At 57.1% G+C, this 16,057-nt stretch overlaps 1 protein-coding gene across 1 annotated transcript; it reads left to right on the forward strand.

The window, feature by feature from the left end:
- The first annotated feature begins 7,162 nt into the window (after positions 1 to 7,162).
- LOC148220717 (high affinity immunoglobulin gamma Fc receptor I-like) lies at positions 7,163 to 15,655 on the forward strand. The gene is made up of 11 exons (XM_088180991.1): positions 7,163 to 7,211; positions 7,808 to 7,828; positions 7,917 to 8,147; positions 8,405 to 8,659; positions 10,239 to 10,553; positions 10,635 to 10,718; positions 11,121 to 11,142; positions 11,232 to 11,311; positions 14,609 to 14,717; positions 14,796 to 14,877; positions 15,575 to 15,655. The coding sequence occupies exons 1-11, from the start codon at positions 7,163 to 7,165 to the stop codon at positions 15,653 to 15,655; spliced, it is 1,329 nt and encodes a 442-aa protein (XP_088037117.1).
- The last annotated feature ends 402 nt before the right edge of the window (positions 15,656 to 16,057 follow it).

Here is a 16,057-nt window from a genome sequence, read left to right on the forward strand (position 1 = left end):
CTTCCACCTTCAGGAGTCCTACTGCAGATGGGTTTTCTGATAGTCCAGGCAAGGTGTTCAACTGCTTAATGCCCTCTGCCTCTACAGCAGCTATTCCAAAAGCCCACCTGAACCTCTTTGGGTCTTTGTAATAGCCATTCCTGAGGAAGTCTATGCCTAGAATACACGGTGCCTCTGGGCCAATCACAATTGGATGTTTCTGCCACTCCTTCCCAGTCAAGCTCACCTCAGCCTCCAGCAAAGTCAATTCCTGCAATCCTCGTGTCACCCCAGCAATGGAATCAGGTTCTTCCCCCACATGTCCTGATGGTATTAATGTACATTGTGAACCAGTATCAACCAATGCACTGTGTTCCTGTGGCTCTGATGTGCCAGGCCATTGGATCCACACTGTCCAAAAGACCCGTTTTTCCTGTGCCTCTCCCTGGCTAGAGGCAGGGCCTCTCTAGCCCTGGTTATTATTTCTCTCCTGGGCATATGTACTGGAGGTTCCTTCAAGGGGATCTGACAGATCATCCTCCCTTCTGTAATACCCTGCACCTTGGTCATGGCAGGTAGAGGCTCTTTAGTAGAAGTCCCTTGGTTAATGTTCCCCTTCCTGAGTTGGCGCACCCATGCTGCCAGGACAGAAGTGGGTTTCCCATCCCACCTTCTCATGTCTTCCCCATGGTCACGCAGAAAGAACCACAGGTCAGCTTGTGGGGTGTACCCTCTCTCCCTAGCTGGGGGGCGTTGGGCTCTAATTTTGGGGTCCATGACTCACACTGGTGCTGCATTGATCTTCCTCACCTCTTCCCTTATCTCCTTCATCTCCTCCTTAAACTCCTCTTTGAGTTCCTTAACCACAGCAGAGACATGAGCCTGCACTGGGCCAGCCATCATACTCTGATAATTCCTGAGCCTGTTGGCAACAGAACCCACTGTCACTTGGTTGGTATCAGCATTAATCATTGCAATAAAGGTGGTATATTGAGATGGTCCTAGGTTTACCAGATTCCACAACATCTGCCCTGTGCACCTGACCTTGTCGGAGTCATTGTCATGCTGTCCATCCCTCCCAAAGAGCACCTCCAGTATTGCCACTTCTCTCAGCTGTTGGATCCCTTCCTCAAGGGTATTCCAATGCATTCTATGGTGGTGCTCCTGCATTCTCTCTCTGTAGACAAACCTCTCTCTTACACTCATTAAAAGCTGCTCCCTGAGGGAAAGGAGGCCTGGCTCCCTTAGAAATATCTGATCCACACTTGAGTCTTGGGTTAAGGGTCCCAAATTCCTTGCCTCAGTACCATCTAGTTGCACACCTGTACCCATAAGATCCCAGACCTTCAGTAACCACGTTGTAAAAGGCTCACGGCCCCATTGTACAATGTCTTTTTGCAGGTTACGGAGACTCGGTGATGACAGGGACTCAGTGATGATCTCCACTTCTGACTCCCCTGCTGGTTGTGAGGGCCCTCCTTCTCAACCCATATTATCTAGGTGCCTTGTTTTCATCTTAGACTTCCTCGTTTCTACCGGGGCAGCTGCTGCTGGCTGTGAGTGCCCTTGCAGTTCAGCTGGAACCTGGACAGATGCAATGTCTGTGGGTCCCACTGCTGAACCTTCAGAGTCTCCCTCTTTAAGGCAGGGTGAGAGTTTCTCACCAGCTAGGGAAAGGTACTCCTTCAGCATCTGGCTCATCTCATGCATCTCCTTCACTAGGCCCCTTACCCACTCCCTGTGGTTCCTTTCTGAGATGATCTGTGGGGTAGGATCAGGCTCTAGGGCAGCATCCCTGTTTCCTAGGGTAGGTATCAGAGTGGTAATCCAAACCAATATTCCCTTATCTCTGAATGCTAAATAGAACAGGCATATCAGTAACACCAGCTACTGTATGATATCATTAGCATTTAGAGGAGATTTTAGCCCTTCAAAAACTGGTGGGGTAGACCCAAAAACTGGGTGAAGGGTTGGGAGAAAATTTTCCCTGGTGTCATTCACTCAAAGTAGGTACCATTATTAAAGAAACATCAAAAACGTACAGTTAGAGTGTGATAGCCCTGAATCCATGTAGTTGCCTTTCAAAGGAAGTTAAAAATCCATGAATTCCTTACCTTATTAACCCATGAAACAAATTGGATAACAGCCACAGTAGCTTTAGTTATAGGGCCCATGTTTAGATAAGGACCTGCAAATGGGAGGAATACAGCCACCACCATGTGCCACCTAAACCAGGGTAAGCTAGACCACATGGTGCCACCCAATGAGGTTTCTATATCCAGCACACAAAAAAACAGGTTACCCAAGAACTGTTATTCCTTCTTTCTCTCGACATCTTCACGCCCCACATTGGGCGCCAAAATCTGTCTTGGTTTGAAAGACAAGTGTCTGCCAAGAAAGACCGGACCCTCTTTTTAAAACAGAGAATGTAAACCCCCTCCCTCCAAATTATTATAATTTTGAAATTAAGGGGGCTCTCAGGCAAAGATATGGGAATAGGAATAATAGTTCTTTACTAGAAAAATTAAAATAGAAATACAGTATTACAGAGAACAAACCCAAAAACACTGACAGTCAGAATATAAGTCAGTCAGGGTGTTGGTAGCAGTCCTATTAAATGGTGGCTGCAGCCCTGCTGGATGACAGATGTGGTTCAGTTGAAGCAGTGGTCCTGTAGAAGGATGCAGTTTTCCTCCGAAAGGTCCAGAGATGATGTGGAAAGGACCAGTTTCTCCTCTAGAATCCAGTGGAAAAAGGCTGCCTTGGAGTTCCAGATCCCAGTTTTTATCTAGGTAGGAAAGGCTTGGCTCCTGCCCCTGGCTGGATCATCTCCCAGTGGGATGATGTAATTTGATCAGTCATACAGTGGGACCCAATGGGATTATGTAATTTTACCAGTCATTCAGAGGGACTCAACGGCCCAACATCCCTGCATGACCCTTCAACACCTCGCCAGACATCCCTGGGCCCTGAGCCAAGGTCACTGGATGCTCAGCCCCTCCTAGGTCAGGGCCAGTAGGTGCCACCCCCCCTTCTCTGGGGGCCTTCCCACCACTCTCCAGTGTTGGAGTCAGTAAGTCAGGAGTCTCTCTGATTTCTTCAGAGAGAAATCAGAGTGCAGGGATTGAATTAAAGTCTTTGGATGGAATGAGTAAATGCATAGATGGAGTGAATAAGTAAGTAAGTAAATGGAATAAATTTTAAGTGCTTTTAGTGAGTAAAAGGTCTTAGATGCCTGAGAAATAGTACATGTTCTAGTGAAGGTTGAAAAACATACTAGTGTTTCCTTGGAGGCTCCAAGAACCTAGTTTCAGACATAATAGAGTTAAGAATATTGCTTACATTTTTCAGTTAGAACAAGATAGGCCATGTACCTAGTTTATACATTAGCCTGGTGTGTTAAGAAACTAGAATTCTAATAGGTTAAGTGGTCCGAGTTTGTGTCTTAGCTAGTTGGAAAGTTTCTATAAAAGAACATGCATTAAGCGGAGCTGGTGCTCTACCCCATGGCTTTATGCCATGTGCATTTTGCCATTGCATTTTGCCACTGCAGTTTTGCCATTATTTTATGCCATTGCTTTTGCCGTTGCTTTTATGCCATTGCTTTGCTTTGTTTTTGCCTTTGAGACTGAAGTGCTTCTACAATAAATAACTTTATAGCAACTATTAACTTGCTTGGCTTTTTAAAGAAGAAAATAACCCGACAGTGTGGGTGCCCAAGAAGCACCCAAAGGTCCGCAAAACCTCACATTCCAGGACCCATGTCCCTCATTGTCACCCACCCATATGGATCCACCAGTGAAAGGCCACAATGATACCCATGAGCAGGACCAGGAACAACAAGGACCCAACAACCCTTGCACCCACTGCAGGAAATAGAGGGGGACACATTGGGATGACTGGGGTTACCCCAGAAATTCTGCAATCCCAGTGACCTCATGAGTTCCCCTCCTGTGCCCTGTTCCATTTGTGTCACTGCTAGGGACAGAGCAAAGGTCAGCCTGAGTCATCTATGATCCAGGGGCCTCAGACCCACATAGGAACCCTGTGTGACCCCACCTGTACCTCCTTGTCCCCAAGATGTCACCTCCAGGGCCAGCTCTGGGCTGAGTGCCAGGAACACGTGGTGCCCATTCTGTCCCAGTGGGTTGGTGGCCACACACTGGTAGGTGCACAAATATGTCCCATATTGACATCCCCAAGCTCCAGGAGGGGACTCTGGCCCGCCTGCATTGAGCAGCACAGGGTCACAGGGTCACCTGCATGCACCTGGATTGCCGGGGGACCAAGAGTAATGGTGGCATTGTCCACAGGCACGGTGGGGACAGAGACAGAGTTGGCACCTGCCGGGGTTGGATGAGGATGTTCTGGGTGAGGTCACCTCCCAGCCCAAGAGTCCCGCTCACCGAGGACAGTGACCTTCAACTGGGGGCTCTCGGCCACACTGTCACCATTACTGGCCCAACGCTGGTGGTGGCTGCTGTCATTGTTCCCAATGTGCTGCAGCTCCAGGCGGGGGCTGGTGCCTACCAGTGTCCCCGAGCCCCCGCGGTGCCAGGAGAAGGACAGGAGACCTGTCCCCATGGCCACGGAGCAGCTCAGCAGCACCAGTGCCACCTGTCCCCCCAGGGGCTGCACCAACAGGGACACCCCTGAGAATGGAAATGCTGTGGGAGACGAGGGACACCATGAGACTGTGAGGGTGCCGGGGGGGGCCGAGAAGGGGCTGGGGGACCCCAGTGAGGGAGAGAGGGCACAAGGATGGGAGAGGCCTGGAAAGGGACCCCAAGGAAAGATGGGGAGTTCAGGGAAGGGACACCAGGGAGGGTTGAAGGGACCCACGACAGAGGCTGGGTGTCCTGGGCAGTGACTGGGGGATGCGGAAAAGATATCAGGGATGGATGGGGGCATCAAGTCATGGCTGGGGGTTGCAGGGCAGGCCCGGGGAAAGGAAGGGCATACTTGGTGGATTGCGGATCCCAAGGCAGGGCTGGGGTTCCCTGGGCAGGGGTAGTGTGGGGGCTGTGCAGGCTCCCCAAGCCAATCTCCTCACTCACTGAGCACTGTGATGCCGAGCAGGGAGCTGCTGAACCACACACCGCCCCCACCTCGAAGCGCAGCTCATAGCTGTATTTCCCCGAGTCAGAGACCCTCATGGCGGGCACCAGGACCTGCAGGGACCCCTACGGATCACCACCAACTGCCCGTCCCATTAGAAGCGGTAAAGGAGTGGGGCTAGGGTCTGCAGGGGGCTGGGGGTGCTGAGGCAGCTTAGATTGAGAGGAGACCCCTCGGTGAGCTCGGGGGGACCTTCCAGCACCAAGAGAGGCGTGAGTGCTGGGGAGATGGAAGGAGAATTTGTGACCCCAAGTCCCTGGGGAGAGGCTGTGGGGGGTCGGGGAGGTGGCTGTGGGGTGCTCACCTTGCACTATCACTGGCACCTGCCAGACTCCTTCCATCCCCAGTATTTCAGCCAGTGTTATCCTGGGGGATGGTGGCTCCAGTAGATTCCAGACTTCCCCATAATCTCTCGTCCCCTGAAGGAGCTGAGCAGTCAAGAGCAGCTTGGGAATGGAGCCCCAGGCAGGAAGGAGCCCCCAGATTCCTCCTTGAAGCCAGTGGCCATCCAAATGTGGGGCCCAGCCATGGCCCAGCCCCACTGCACAGGGATGGGCATTGGCCAGCCCTGCTCTGGCCAGCCCCAGCTGGCAGCCAGGACCTGAGGCTCCCCCCGCCCCTTGGCTTTGATTCTCACAGCTTTTGGGCTGCTTCAAAGGTGAGAATTCTGGGGGGAAAAGGCGTGGCTGTGGTTTGCTCAGCCCTGCAAGAAGCACAAAACCAGGGTGAGCCCAAGCAGTGGCTCTGCGAGGGCCTTTGATGGTTTTCAGAGCAGGGCTGGCTGGAAACCCCCCCTGCAGGGGCAGCTGCGAGGGAACCAGTGCGGAAATGCAGCAATTGATCATTTGGTGCCTGTGCCCAAGGCACTGAGAGAGCCCCAGAACTGCTGCAAATGCCACAAGGATCTGCTCAACAAGCTGACCAGGACCCTCCTCTTTGAACTAAACCTGCAGCCCTCTCAGAAAGAATGTTTGTGTTCTGGATGTGGACAGCAGAAGAGAGGGAAAAGTGTGGAAATATCGAGCAGGGGCTGCACCCGTGGCTCTGGGGCACAGGGGTGTCACAGCAGGAGCAGGGAGTGCCCAGGCAGAGGAATTGAGGGCAGGCTGCAGTGGATTTACCAGGGAATCAGACCCTGAGGAAGACACGGGCATTTCCAGAGATTGCTGTGCCCTGCTCCAAGGATGGAAAGAGTTTCTCCCATTTGGGGAGCTGAATCCATGGGAAATAATTTCTAACTCTGGCCCAACAAAAGCCTTCCTTAGGGCTGGGTTGGTGCCCAGCAGGCAGGGAACAATCCCAGGGAAATGTTGGACACTCAGGGAGATTCCACACTCTGTGTTATCCACAAGCAAACACTGCTGTAGGATGCACCAATGGGCTCCTAAAGGGAACGAAGACACCTCATTTCTTTGTGATTTGTGTTTGTATTGTGAGCAACTTGTTGGGAGGGCAACCATTTAAAGGATTCTAGAAAGCAGACCATTTTCTACCTTGTCATATTGATTTTTTACTGAGTTAATTTTTGATTGCAAAAAATGGCCATGGAAAAGATTTTTGCCTTTATTCTATGGATGTATACTTTTGTCTAAATCAATTGGGCATCAGGAAATTGAACGAAATGTAGCCTGTGAATCATCAGAGCACAGTCATAAGACCTCCCCGTAATTTTGTGCATCCCAGAGGTACCAGGGCCCCACTGGGGACAGCGGGAACGTTCAGGGTCCCTCAGAAGGGAAGTGCTCAGGATGTACCACCTCTGTGACAGGAATCCCCAAAGACGTGGCAGTCCAATTCCCCTGGATCCCCATTGTCCTGGACATCCATCCTTGGTTCCCCACATTCCCTGAGCCCGTCACTCCTGGGAGCTCCATACCCCAGACCATAGTATAATGTCCCCAGCCTGTCCCCTGCTCCTTTCCTGTCTCCACCTTTCCCCCACCTTGCCCCCACCAGAGGCCACCTACACGTGGGGACGAGACGTGACCTCGCTTCCTGTCCCTTCATGGGAAGAGCCGCCAGCCAGGGGACAGGTGGCCACAGCAGCGAGTGACAGCCAGTGCCCATGGCCGGGGACAGCGGGATGGCCGGGAAGGTGGCGCTGCTCCTGTGGGGTGAGTGCCCCGGGCACGGGCCTGACGGCCCGGGGATGGGCCCCGGTGAGGCAGAGAGCGGTGGGGAGGGGGCACAGGGGGGCTGCGGGGTCCCCTGAGGTCCCCAAGGCCAGCAGAGCCAGGGCATGGGCATGGAGCCCAGTGTGACCAGAGTCGTGGGGTGGCCCTGGGGACAGGAAGAGGGGAACTGGGATGTGGGGATGGCAACAGGGGGATCGAGATGGGGGGCCATGGGGATGTGGCAAAAGGAACCTTGGGGCTGGGGCAGCTGTGGGGACAGGGAGACAGAGATGCAGGGACAGGGACAAGGGTCATGTCCCATGCAGATGGGCCATGGGGACAGGTGCCATGGGGATGTGGTCTTGGAGACAGGTGCTGTAGGGCTGGGGGAGATGACCACGGGGCAGGGAGTGTCCACAGTGTCCCGATGTCCTGCCTCAGCCCAGGGTGACCGAGGTGTCCCTGTCCTCAAAGTCTACGGGCTAGTCCAATTTTCCTGTTGGGACAGTTTAGGGAGAGAAACCACACCTGGTGCCCCAGGTGATCCTGTCCCCATGGTGCCACCCCCAGCCAGCCCTGTCCCTTCTCCCTTCCAGCCCAGACCCTCGGCCTCGCTGGTGAGTCCTCGCGGGATGCCATGTCCCTGCCCCGCTGTCCCCATTCCCGTGGTGTCCCTGGCAGGCTGGTGTCCCCTGTCACCTGCAGGTGCCCAGACCCCACAGCTTCTCGTGGAGCCCCCCTGGATGCCAGCAGTGCTGTGGGACCGGGTGACACTGACCTGCCAGGGCTCGGGGACTGCCAGTGACAGCACCTGGTACAGGGACGGGGGGCTCTGGACACAGGTGGGACGCGACCGTTTCATTGTCATCGAGAGTGGCACCTACCAGTGTCAGAGACCCGGCAGTGGGCTCAGCCCCCCGGTGTTGGTGTCAAATGGTAAGCGGCAATCTGAAAGGCTCAGGGTGGCTCCCTGATAGGTCTGGCTGGGCTCCACTCCGTGCACACAGGGACATCCCAGGGCATCCCAGTGTGGTGGGAACCCTGTGGTGACATCTGTGCCACGGGGCTGCTCTTGATGTCCCTGGGACCCTCCCGCGCAGTGGACACTCCAACCAGATGTCCCCGGTGCCATGAGCATCCACTTTGGAGCTGTCTCGGGCTCCTCAGTGTGACGGGACCCTCCTGTCCCACAGAGCGGCTGGTGCTGCAGGTGCCAGCACGGGCGCTGCTGGAGGGGGACACGGTGACACTGCGCTGCCGGGGTTGGCAGGACAAGTCGGTTACCAGCGTGCGATTTTACAAGGATGAGAAAGAGCTCAGGGGGTCCCTCAGAGGCACCGAGCTGTCCCTGTCCCCTCTGCAGCTGCACAACAGCGGTCGCTACCGCTGCAGGTGCTCGGTGCGCTCAGGAATGTCACAGTCAGCACCGGTGACAGTGACAGTGCACGGTGAGCACCCCCACGGCTGCAACTCCAATATCCTGACACCCCCAAAGCCACTTCTCAGAGTCACAGTCCCCACCCCCATCTCCTTCCCAGAGCTCTTCTCGGCGCCGCTGCTGGAGGGTCCCCCCGAGCTCCCCGAGGGGTCCCCCCTCAATCTCAGCTGCCTCAGCACCCCCAACCCTCTGCGGACCCCAGCCCCCCTCCTGTACCGCTTCTACCGGCACGGGCAGTTGGTGGGGGGCCCGCAGGGGTCCCCGCAGCTCCTGGTGCCGGCCGTGGGGGTCTCCCACTCGGGGAATTACACCTGCGAGGTGCGCTCCGAGGGGGGGGCCGTGCGGAAGAGCAGCGCCCGGCTCGGCGTCACGGTGCGCAGTGAGTGCGGGGATGGGCACGGTAAGTCCTCACAGCGCTCCCAGGTCCATTCAGCCTTCCCTGGGTGCATGTCTCCCTGTATGAGGTCCCTCCACTGTCCACAGGTCCCACCATCCCTCTCTAGGCTCCCAAAATCTTCCCTGTGCTTCCCGTCAACACTCCCGATGCTTTGCTTCTCTGAATCTCCCTTTCTCCCACCCCTTTCCAAGCCTCCCCCCGGCTCTGCGCCCCCTTCTTCCTCGTTGTGATTCCCTCACCCCCCTTTGATCCTCCCCTTCCCTGAGTCCCTCACTTCTCCCTTGTGTCCCCCAGTCCTCCCATGTCGCAGTCCCTCCTGTGTCCCCTCCCTCCCACAGGAATCCCGCTCTCAGGGGTGTCTCTGTCAATGCAGCCCCCCGGGGGACAGGTGGCACTGGGGGATTGCCTGGAGCTGAGCTGGGCAGTGGCGATGGGGACAGGTCCCCTGTCCTTCTCGTGGAATCGGGGGTCTCGGGGGCACCACTGGGCATCGGCCTGGAGCTGCAGCACATTGGGGACAATGACAGCGGCCACTGCCAGTGCCGGGTCAGTGATGGTGACAGCGTGGCCGAGAGCCCCGCACTGAACATCACTGTCCTGGGTGAGCGGGACCCTCGGGCTGAGGGTGACCCCACCCACGGCATCCCCAATTCCACACATTCCCATCCCACCTCATCCCCCCACACCATCCCCAGCCCAGCCCAGCTCACAGCCCCCACCACTGGGTGTCACAGACCAGGGCAACTGGGACCGTCTGGCTCCAGGGATCCCAGCACATCCAAGCCCTGCATCCCTAAGCCCAGCTGTCACATCCCCCACTGCACACCAGGTCACATTCACCCTGCTGAGTGTGACCCTCCCAAGGCACTGAGACCCTTGGCATTGGGGTGATGTCCACGTTGATGGCCTCATGGCACCCATCACATCCCACCCACGCCATTCCACACCCCCTGCCGTTGGACACAGCATCCCTCATCCCACCCTCACCTCACCCTCATCCCATCCTCATCCCCCACCCCTCACCCATCACATGTCCTCATCCGACACCACATGATGACCCCCAGCACCACGGGGTCACTGTCCTGGGTGAAGGAGACCCTCTGTCCCCAGGTGCCACCATGCAGACTCCCTCATGACCCCACACCGGGTGCCAGCCCCTCCCCCGGCCTCAGCCCTGTCTGTGTCCCCGCAGTGCCCGTGGCCAATGCCACCATCACCCCCGGTCCCCCGGCACTCCAGGTGCGCCCAGGTGACCCCGTGACCCTGCGCTGCTCGGTGCAGGTGGGCTCAGCCCCTGTCACTTTCACCTGGCTGCACGATGGGCAGGAGGTGGCCCAGGGTCCCCTCCTGGAGCTTGGGGCCGTCGATGTGGGACATTCGGGCACCTACCAGTGCGTGGCCACCAACCAGCTGGGACAGGACGGGCACCGCGTGTTCCGGGCACTCAGCCCAGAGCTGGCCCTGGAGGTGACACCACAGGGAACCACTGGACACCACTGGAGCAGAGGTGGGGTCACACGAGCTCATTGGGATTGCAGGAGTCCTGCCGTGACAGGTGACCCTGATGTGTCCCTTCTGTCCCCAGCAGTGGCCGCAGGCCTTGGCGGGTCCCTCCTCTTCCTGCTCCTGCTCCTGGCTGCAGCTGTGGGCTGGCACCGGTGCCACAACAGGGGTGGGTGACAATGGGGACAATGGGGACCCCGGGAGCTGGGGGGACACCTAAATGTGGGGGTGATGGGGCGGCACCCAGAGCTCCTGACTTGGGCAGTGATGAGAACTCAGGACCTTTGCTCAGGGTCCTGAAGGATTCGGGGTGGTGTTGGAGGGACTTGCAGGGATTTTGGGGGTTCTTTCAGTGATCCCAGGGGAATTTGGAGGGTCCCCCTTCTTGCTAGTCCTGAGTATCTGAGATCTCTGGGGATGCAGAGCAGTGGCCTAGTTCAGGGGTTCTGAGGGGACAGGGATGCTCACGGGTCCTGGGAGACATTGAGGGAGCGGTGGGGTTTAAGGATTCATGAGAGGGGTCAGGGTCCTGGGGAACCCCACAGTTACCCCTCCCCTCTTTCCTTTGCAGCCTCCAGGAAGCAGCAGGAAAGGTGAGTGGGGGGCTCAAACCACACTCTCCCCTTTCACCCCAACCCCCAAGACCTCCCATCCCCCCCACACATCCCCTTGATTCCCTCAGGGCCCCCCCGGAGCCCCCGGCCCCCCCAGAGGAGGGGGAGGTGCTGTACACCCACGTCGTGATCCCCAAGCAGACGGGGGGTGAGTCCGGGCTGGGACACAGGGACACGTCACCCATGGGTGTCCCCGTGCCCAGATGCCACAGCCAGTGTCTCTCGCAGTGTCCCCCTGTGCCACCACACTCCAGGATCCCGAGGTGACCTACGCAGAGCTGGCAGCAACCCATGGGCGACCTCGGGAATGCGGGGACATCTCTGGGAATGTGCTGTGACACTCGGGGCACGGCTGGGAACTGGGGCACTGGAGGTCATTGCCTGAGGCAACCCCCCATGTCCCCCCACCTCCAGGCCCTCATTTGTGCCCACCGTGCCCTGGAGGTTGCCACGAGTGGGGGGTCCCATGTGGGGCTGCCCAGAGCTCCCCATTCCAGTGCTCCCAGTGCCCCCAGTAGCGCCAGGGGCTCCCTATTCCCTCCCCCAGTGCCAGGGGGCACAGGACCCTTGTCCCTCTTATTGGACTGTCTCGGTTTGAAAGACAGGTATTTTCTAAGGAAAGGCGAGAACCCTTTTCCGAGATGCAGAGTGCAACCCCGTCCCTTCTAATTATTTTAGTTTCAAATCAGAGGCTTTCAGGCAGAAGATATGGGGAAAGGAATAACAGTTCTTTACTGATATCTAACAAGGCAAAATAGCAGAAAACAACAGCTATAAAAATTGACAACAGAATAGTATAGCTCAGTTCCAGTCCCTGTTGGCCAAGGCCCTCTCTCCCTGCACTCAGTTATCAGTGCTGTGGGCAGGGCAGGTCCCGTGCAGCTGAAGGGGGCTGGGTGGTGGCACCGGCGGCCCAGGGGTGAGAGGGATGGAGGAGCGACTCCCCCCTCACGGTGTCGGTCGTGGTGCTCGGCAGAGTGTCCGGAGGCAGTAGGATGAGGGGGGAAAACGGCCGAGTGATGTCCAACAGCAGGGAACGTGGCTCCCGGCGCTGGGATGGCAGGGGAGATGGTAGCTAGGAGCACGGGGCGTCCTCCTAGCACTCCACGAGCCAAGCGAGAGCCAGAGAGAGCCTGCTCCAGACCCCCCTCCCCCTTTTCCTTTTCCGGTCTCCCCCCCACCCTCCACACACTCCCTGCGAGAGAACATTATCTATCGTTTGAAGGTGTAGCCACAACTACTTAGCATAACAATGGGAGAAATTCCACAGACAGAAAAGGGAACAATTCAACCCCCAACATGGACACAAAACATAGCTTTTGGATTAAAGTGGAAAAAATGGTTTTTGTTTGTTCAGCTCTGCCTGCTCAGCTCAGGAAGGAGGAGGGTCCCGGTCAGGTCGTTGAGCAGATCCTTGTGGCATTTGCAGCAGTTCTGGGGCTCTCTCAGTGCCTCGGGCACAGGCACCAAATGATCAATTGCTGCATTTCCGCACTGGTTCCCTCGCAGCTGCCCCTGCAGGGGGGGTTTCCAGAAAGCCATGCTCTGAAAACCATCAAAGGCCCTCGCAGAGCCACTGCTTGGGCTCACCCTGGTTTTGTGCTACTTGGGCCTTTTTTCCTCCACAGAAAGAATTCTCACCTTTGCAGCAGCTCGAGAGCTGCGAGAATCAAAGCCAAGGGGGCGGGGGGAGCCTCAGGTCCTGGCTGCCAGCTGGGGCTGGCCAGAGCAGGGCTGGCCAATGCCCATCCCTGTGCAGTGGCCAAGGTGAAAAGCTCCACAAAACCTTCCCGGGAGACAAAAAATCTTCTTGTGGGCAGAGCTGGGGGCATCTGAGCCAATATGTCCAATGCTTCCTCAGTAGCCCAAAATCCCTGGGAGATGCAGCAAAGCCCTGTGTTTGTGCACAGTTATGGTTAGGAGCATGACTGAATTTCAGGAACCCTGGCCCTAATTGCAAAATCTCCTTAAAGGGCCGCTCCTCCTCCCCCTTCAGTTGCTGTATCGGGACCAGCAGTGGCCCAGGAAGAGCAGCAGCTCCAAACGAGCTGTGGAGCCCCTGAGGAGCCCTGGCAGTGTCAGCAAGGAGCACCTGCTTTCCTCAGCATCCCAGGGCAATTCAGCATTCCCAAAGCTGCTGTGCCAGGGCTGGCGGAGGAAAAGGCAGTGAAAGGCTGAGGGTTTTCAGGAATTGTGCTGGAAAGGCCCGAGAGGTGCTGTTGTGGAGCTGAGAGCTGCCTGGGGTTGGGTGGTGCCTTCCTTGCGTTGGGGATCAGGGAGAGCGGTGGCGGGTGTTGCGCAGGGTGTGTGCCTGGCCCCGGGACACTGCTGCGCTGCCCCTGGGCACTGGGATCCAAGCTGCTGCCTTGGTCTCTTCTGCCCGGGCGCTGCCGGTGCTGGTGCCGGGAGCGATTGGTGCAAAGCGTGAGTTTGCAAAAGGAGCGATTTCCCCTGGTCCCTCCCGCCCGAGGCCGCCATGGCCCCTGAGGGGTTCGAGCGGCACCGGGGCGCCCCCTGCTGGCCGGGATTGCTCCCTGCAGCGCCCCCTGCTGGCCGGGATTGCTCCCTGCAGCGCCCCCTGCTGGCCGGGATTGCTCCCTGCACCGCCCCCTGCTGGCCGGGAGTGCTCCCTGCACCGCCCCCTGCTGGCCGGGATTGCTCCCTGCAGCGCCCCCTGCTGGCCGTGGCCAGAACTGCACCAAAGATGAACAAACAGCCCTGAGCGGGTTGGAAATTTCTGTTCTCGTGTTGCTGTTTCCTCTGTTCTGTTCTATAAATTTCCCAGCAATGAACTGTTATTCCTTTTCTTACAGTTTTGTCTGCAAGCACCATAATTTTCACGGTTATACAACTTGGAGGTACAGGTCCTCTTTCCATTCCAGGAACGTTTCTGCTTTCCTTGGCAGACGTTTCTCTTTTAAACCAAGATCATTTCAAACTCCTGGGTCCCCAGCAGACACTGGGGGACAGTGTCTGATGCAGACACTTCAAGACAAGAGAGGGTCAGACACTTGGCCACCTAATGCTCTGCTTTTTAAGCCCTTGGGCCATCAATGGCCCTTTCACAAGCTGGGACACCTGGTCACTTGGCCAATCAGGAGGTGGGTATGGAAGAGGAAAAAGCAAGGGTGGACTGTGGGGACCCCAGGAGCCCTGAACCTTCCTGGGACCTAAGCTCCTCCAACCACCCACGAGACCCCCAAGTCCCTACTGGAGCCCCAATTCCCACCACACTCCTGATTCCCCTCAGATACACCAAGCATCTCCGAACCCTCCAGAAATTCTCCATCACTGCAGTGCCCTTAACTCCCCCATGCCCCCAGCCCTCTGAGCCCCAGAACCCCAAACCTGGCAGGGAGGGGCACCCCCCAAACTCCCCCAGGACCCTAAAAAGATCCCCCAATATCCCTGCACTCCCCCTCTATGAACTTCCTGAATCCTCTAGGAGCTCCCAGTGCCATCCCAATGTTCCGCAAATCCCACCCTGGGCTGCCCCTGGAGCCTGAACACGACCCTCCAAATTGGCCCCACAACCCCCAAGACCCCCAGTTGAGGTCACTGTGGGCTCCGTTTCCCCCAGCCCAGGGGCTTTGGGTGCTGCCCCCACTCTGGGGGCTTTCCCCTCACTCCAGGACCCCCATGCCCCTCCCATTGTCACCCACCCTGGCAGTGCCACCAGTGACAGCCCCCAATGACAGCCAAGAGCAGGAGCAGGTACAGGGGAGTCCTGCTGTAAGGGTCGGTCTGAAGTTCCCCTCGATTTTGCCTCCCGACCGTCACAAGGAGACCTCGAGGACCCCCACCCAGGCTGACTCCCAACAATGGTTTACTGGCCGGGCCAGGTGGATGCTCATGACTGTGTGCTGGTGTATTGTGTTCACTGGACCGTGCTGTTGTGGCACCAACCAGAGACTGTGTTGTACCAACTGAGGAGTGCTTGTCCGTACCTGTCTCCTGCAGCACCACACAATGGTCCATAAATCTTCCCACCTTTTGGCCAGAAGCCACTCGCTTTGGAGAAGGACTATAAAAGAGCAACCCTCTGGAAAAGACCCTTTGAGATCTCTCCACTGATGAAGACCCCCTGGAGAAGACCCCTGAGATCTCCCCACGGACGAGGACTCGTCTATCGGATGACCCGCTAGGACGCCCATCTCGTCTGTTGGTAGCTATTCTCCCATCCCTTCCTTTCCTTCCCCTTTCCCTATCCTATACCTCTCCCCTTTACCGTAACTGAGTTGTTGGCATTTGATGAAATGCATTGCTGTGGTTGAATAAACTGATTTTCTGTTGTTGAATAAACTGATTTTGTTGCCTGCATTTTGCCTGTTTGCACCTTTGAGATCAAAAGAACCATCACGACCCCCGCTATGCATTAATAGAGGATCGTGACACCTGCTGACATTCACAGCCACTGCCGGGGACAGAGGGGGACAGAGCAGTGGTCAGCCTGAACCCTGGAGGTCCTGAACACCCCGGTGAGCCCGTGTGACCCCACCTGTGATCCAGTGTCCCTGTGGTGTCACCTCCAGGGCCAGCTCTGGGCTGAGTGCCCGGAACACGCGGTGCCCGTCCTGTCCCAGCTGGTTGGTGGCCACGCACTGGTAGGTGCCCGAATGTCCCACATCGATGGCCCCAAGCTCCACGAGGGGACCCTGGGCCACCTCCTGCCCGTGATGCAGCCAGGTGAAGGTGACAGGGGCTGAGCCCACCTGCACCGAGCAGTGCAGGGTCACGGGGTCACCTGGGTGCATCTGGAGTGCCGGGGGACCGGGGGTGATGGTGGCATTGGCCACGGGCACTGCGGGGACACAGACACAGCTGAGGCCGGGGGAGGGGCTGGCACCTAGTGTGGGGGGAGGGATACAGTTAGGGGATGGGGACAATATGGGAG

The sequence above is a fragment of the Sturnus vulgaris genome, chromosome 31 (genome assembly GCF_052056855.1).
Source record: "Sturnus vulgaris isolate bStuVul1 chromosome 31, bStuVul1.hap1, whole genome shotgun sequence".
In the NCBI taxonomy this organism is placed as follows: Eukaryota; Metazoa; Chordata; class Aves; order Passeriformes; family Sturnidae; genus Sturnus; species Sturnus vulgaris.

Excerpts from the sequence above, each read along its gene's own strand:
- LOC148220717 (XM_088180991.1), top strand. The coding sequence starts at position 7,163 with ATGGCCGGGGACAGCGGGATGGCCGGGAAGGTGGCGCTGCTCCTGTGG. Across the intron at positions 10,554-10,634 it reads TGGACACCACTGGAGCAGAG|TGGCCGCAGGCCTTGGCGGG; the intron begins GTGGGGTCACAC and ends TGTCCCCAGCAG. Across the intron at positions 11,312-14,608 it reads GATCCCCAAGCAGACGGGGG|GAGCTCCCAGTGCCATCCCA; the intron begins GTGAGTCCGGGC and ends TGAATCCTCTAG.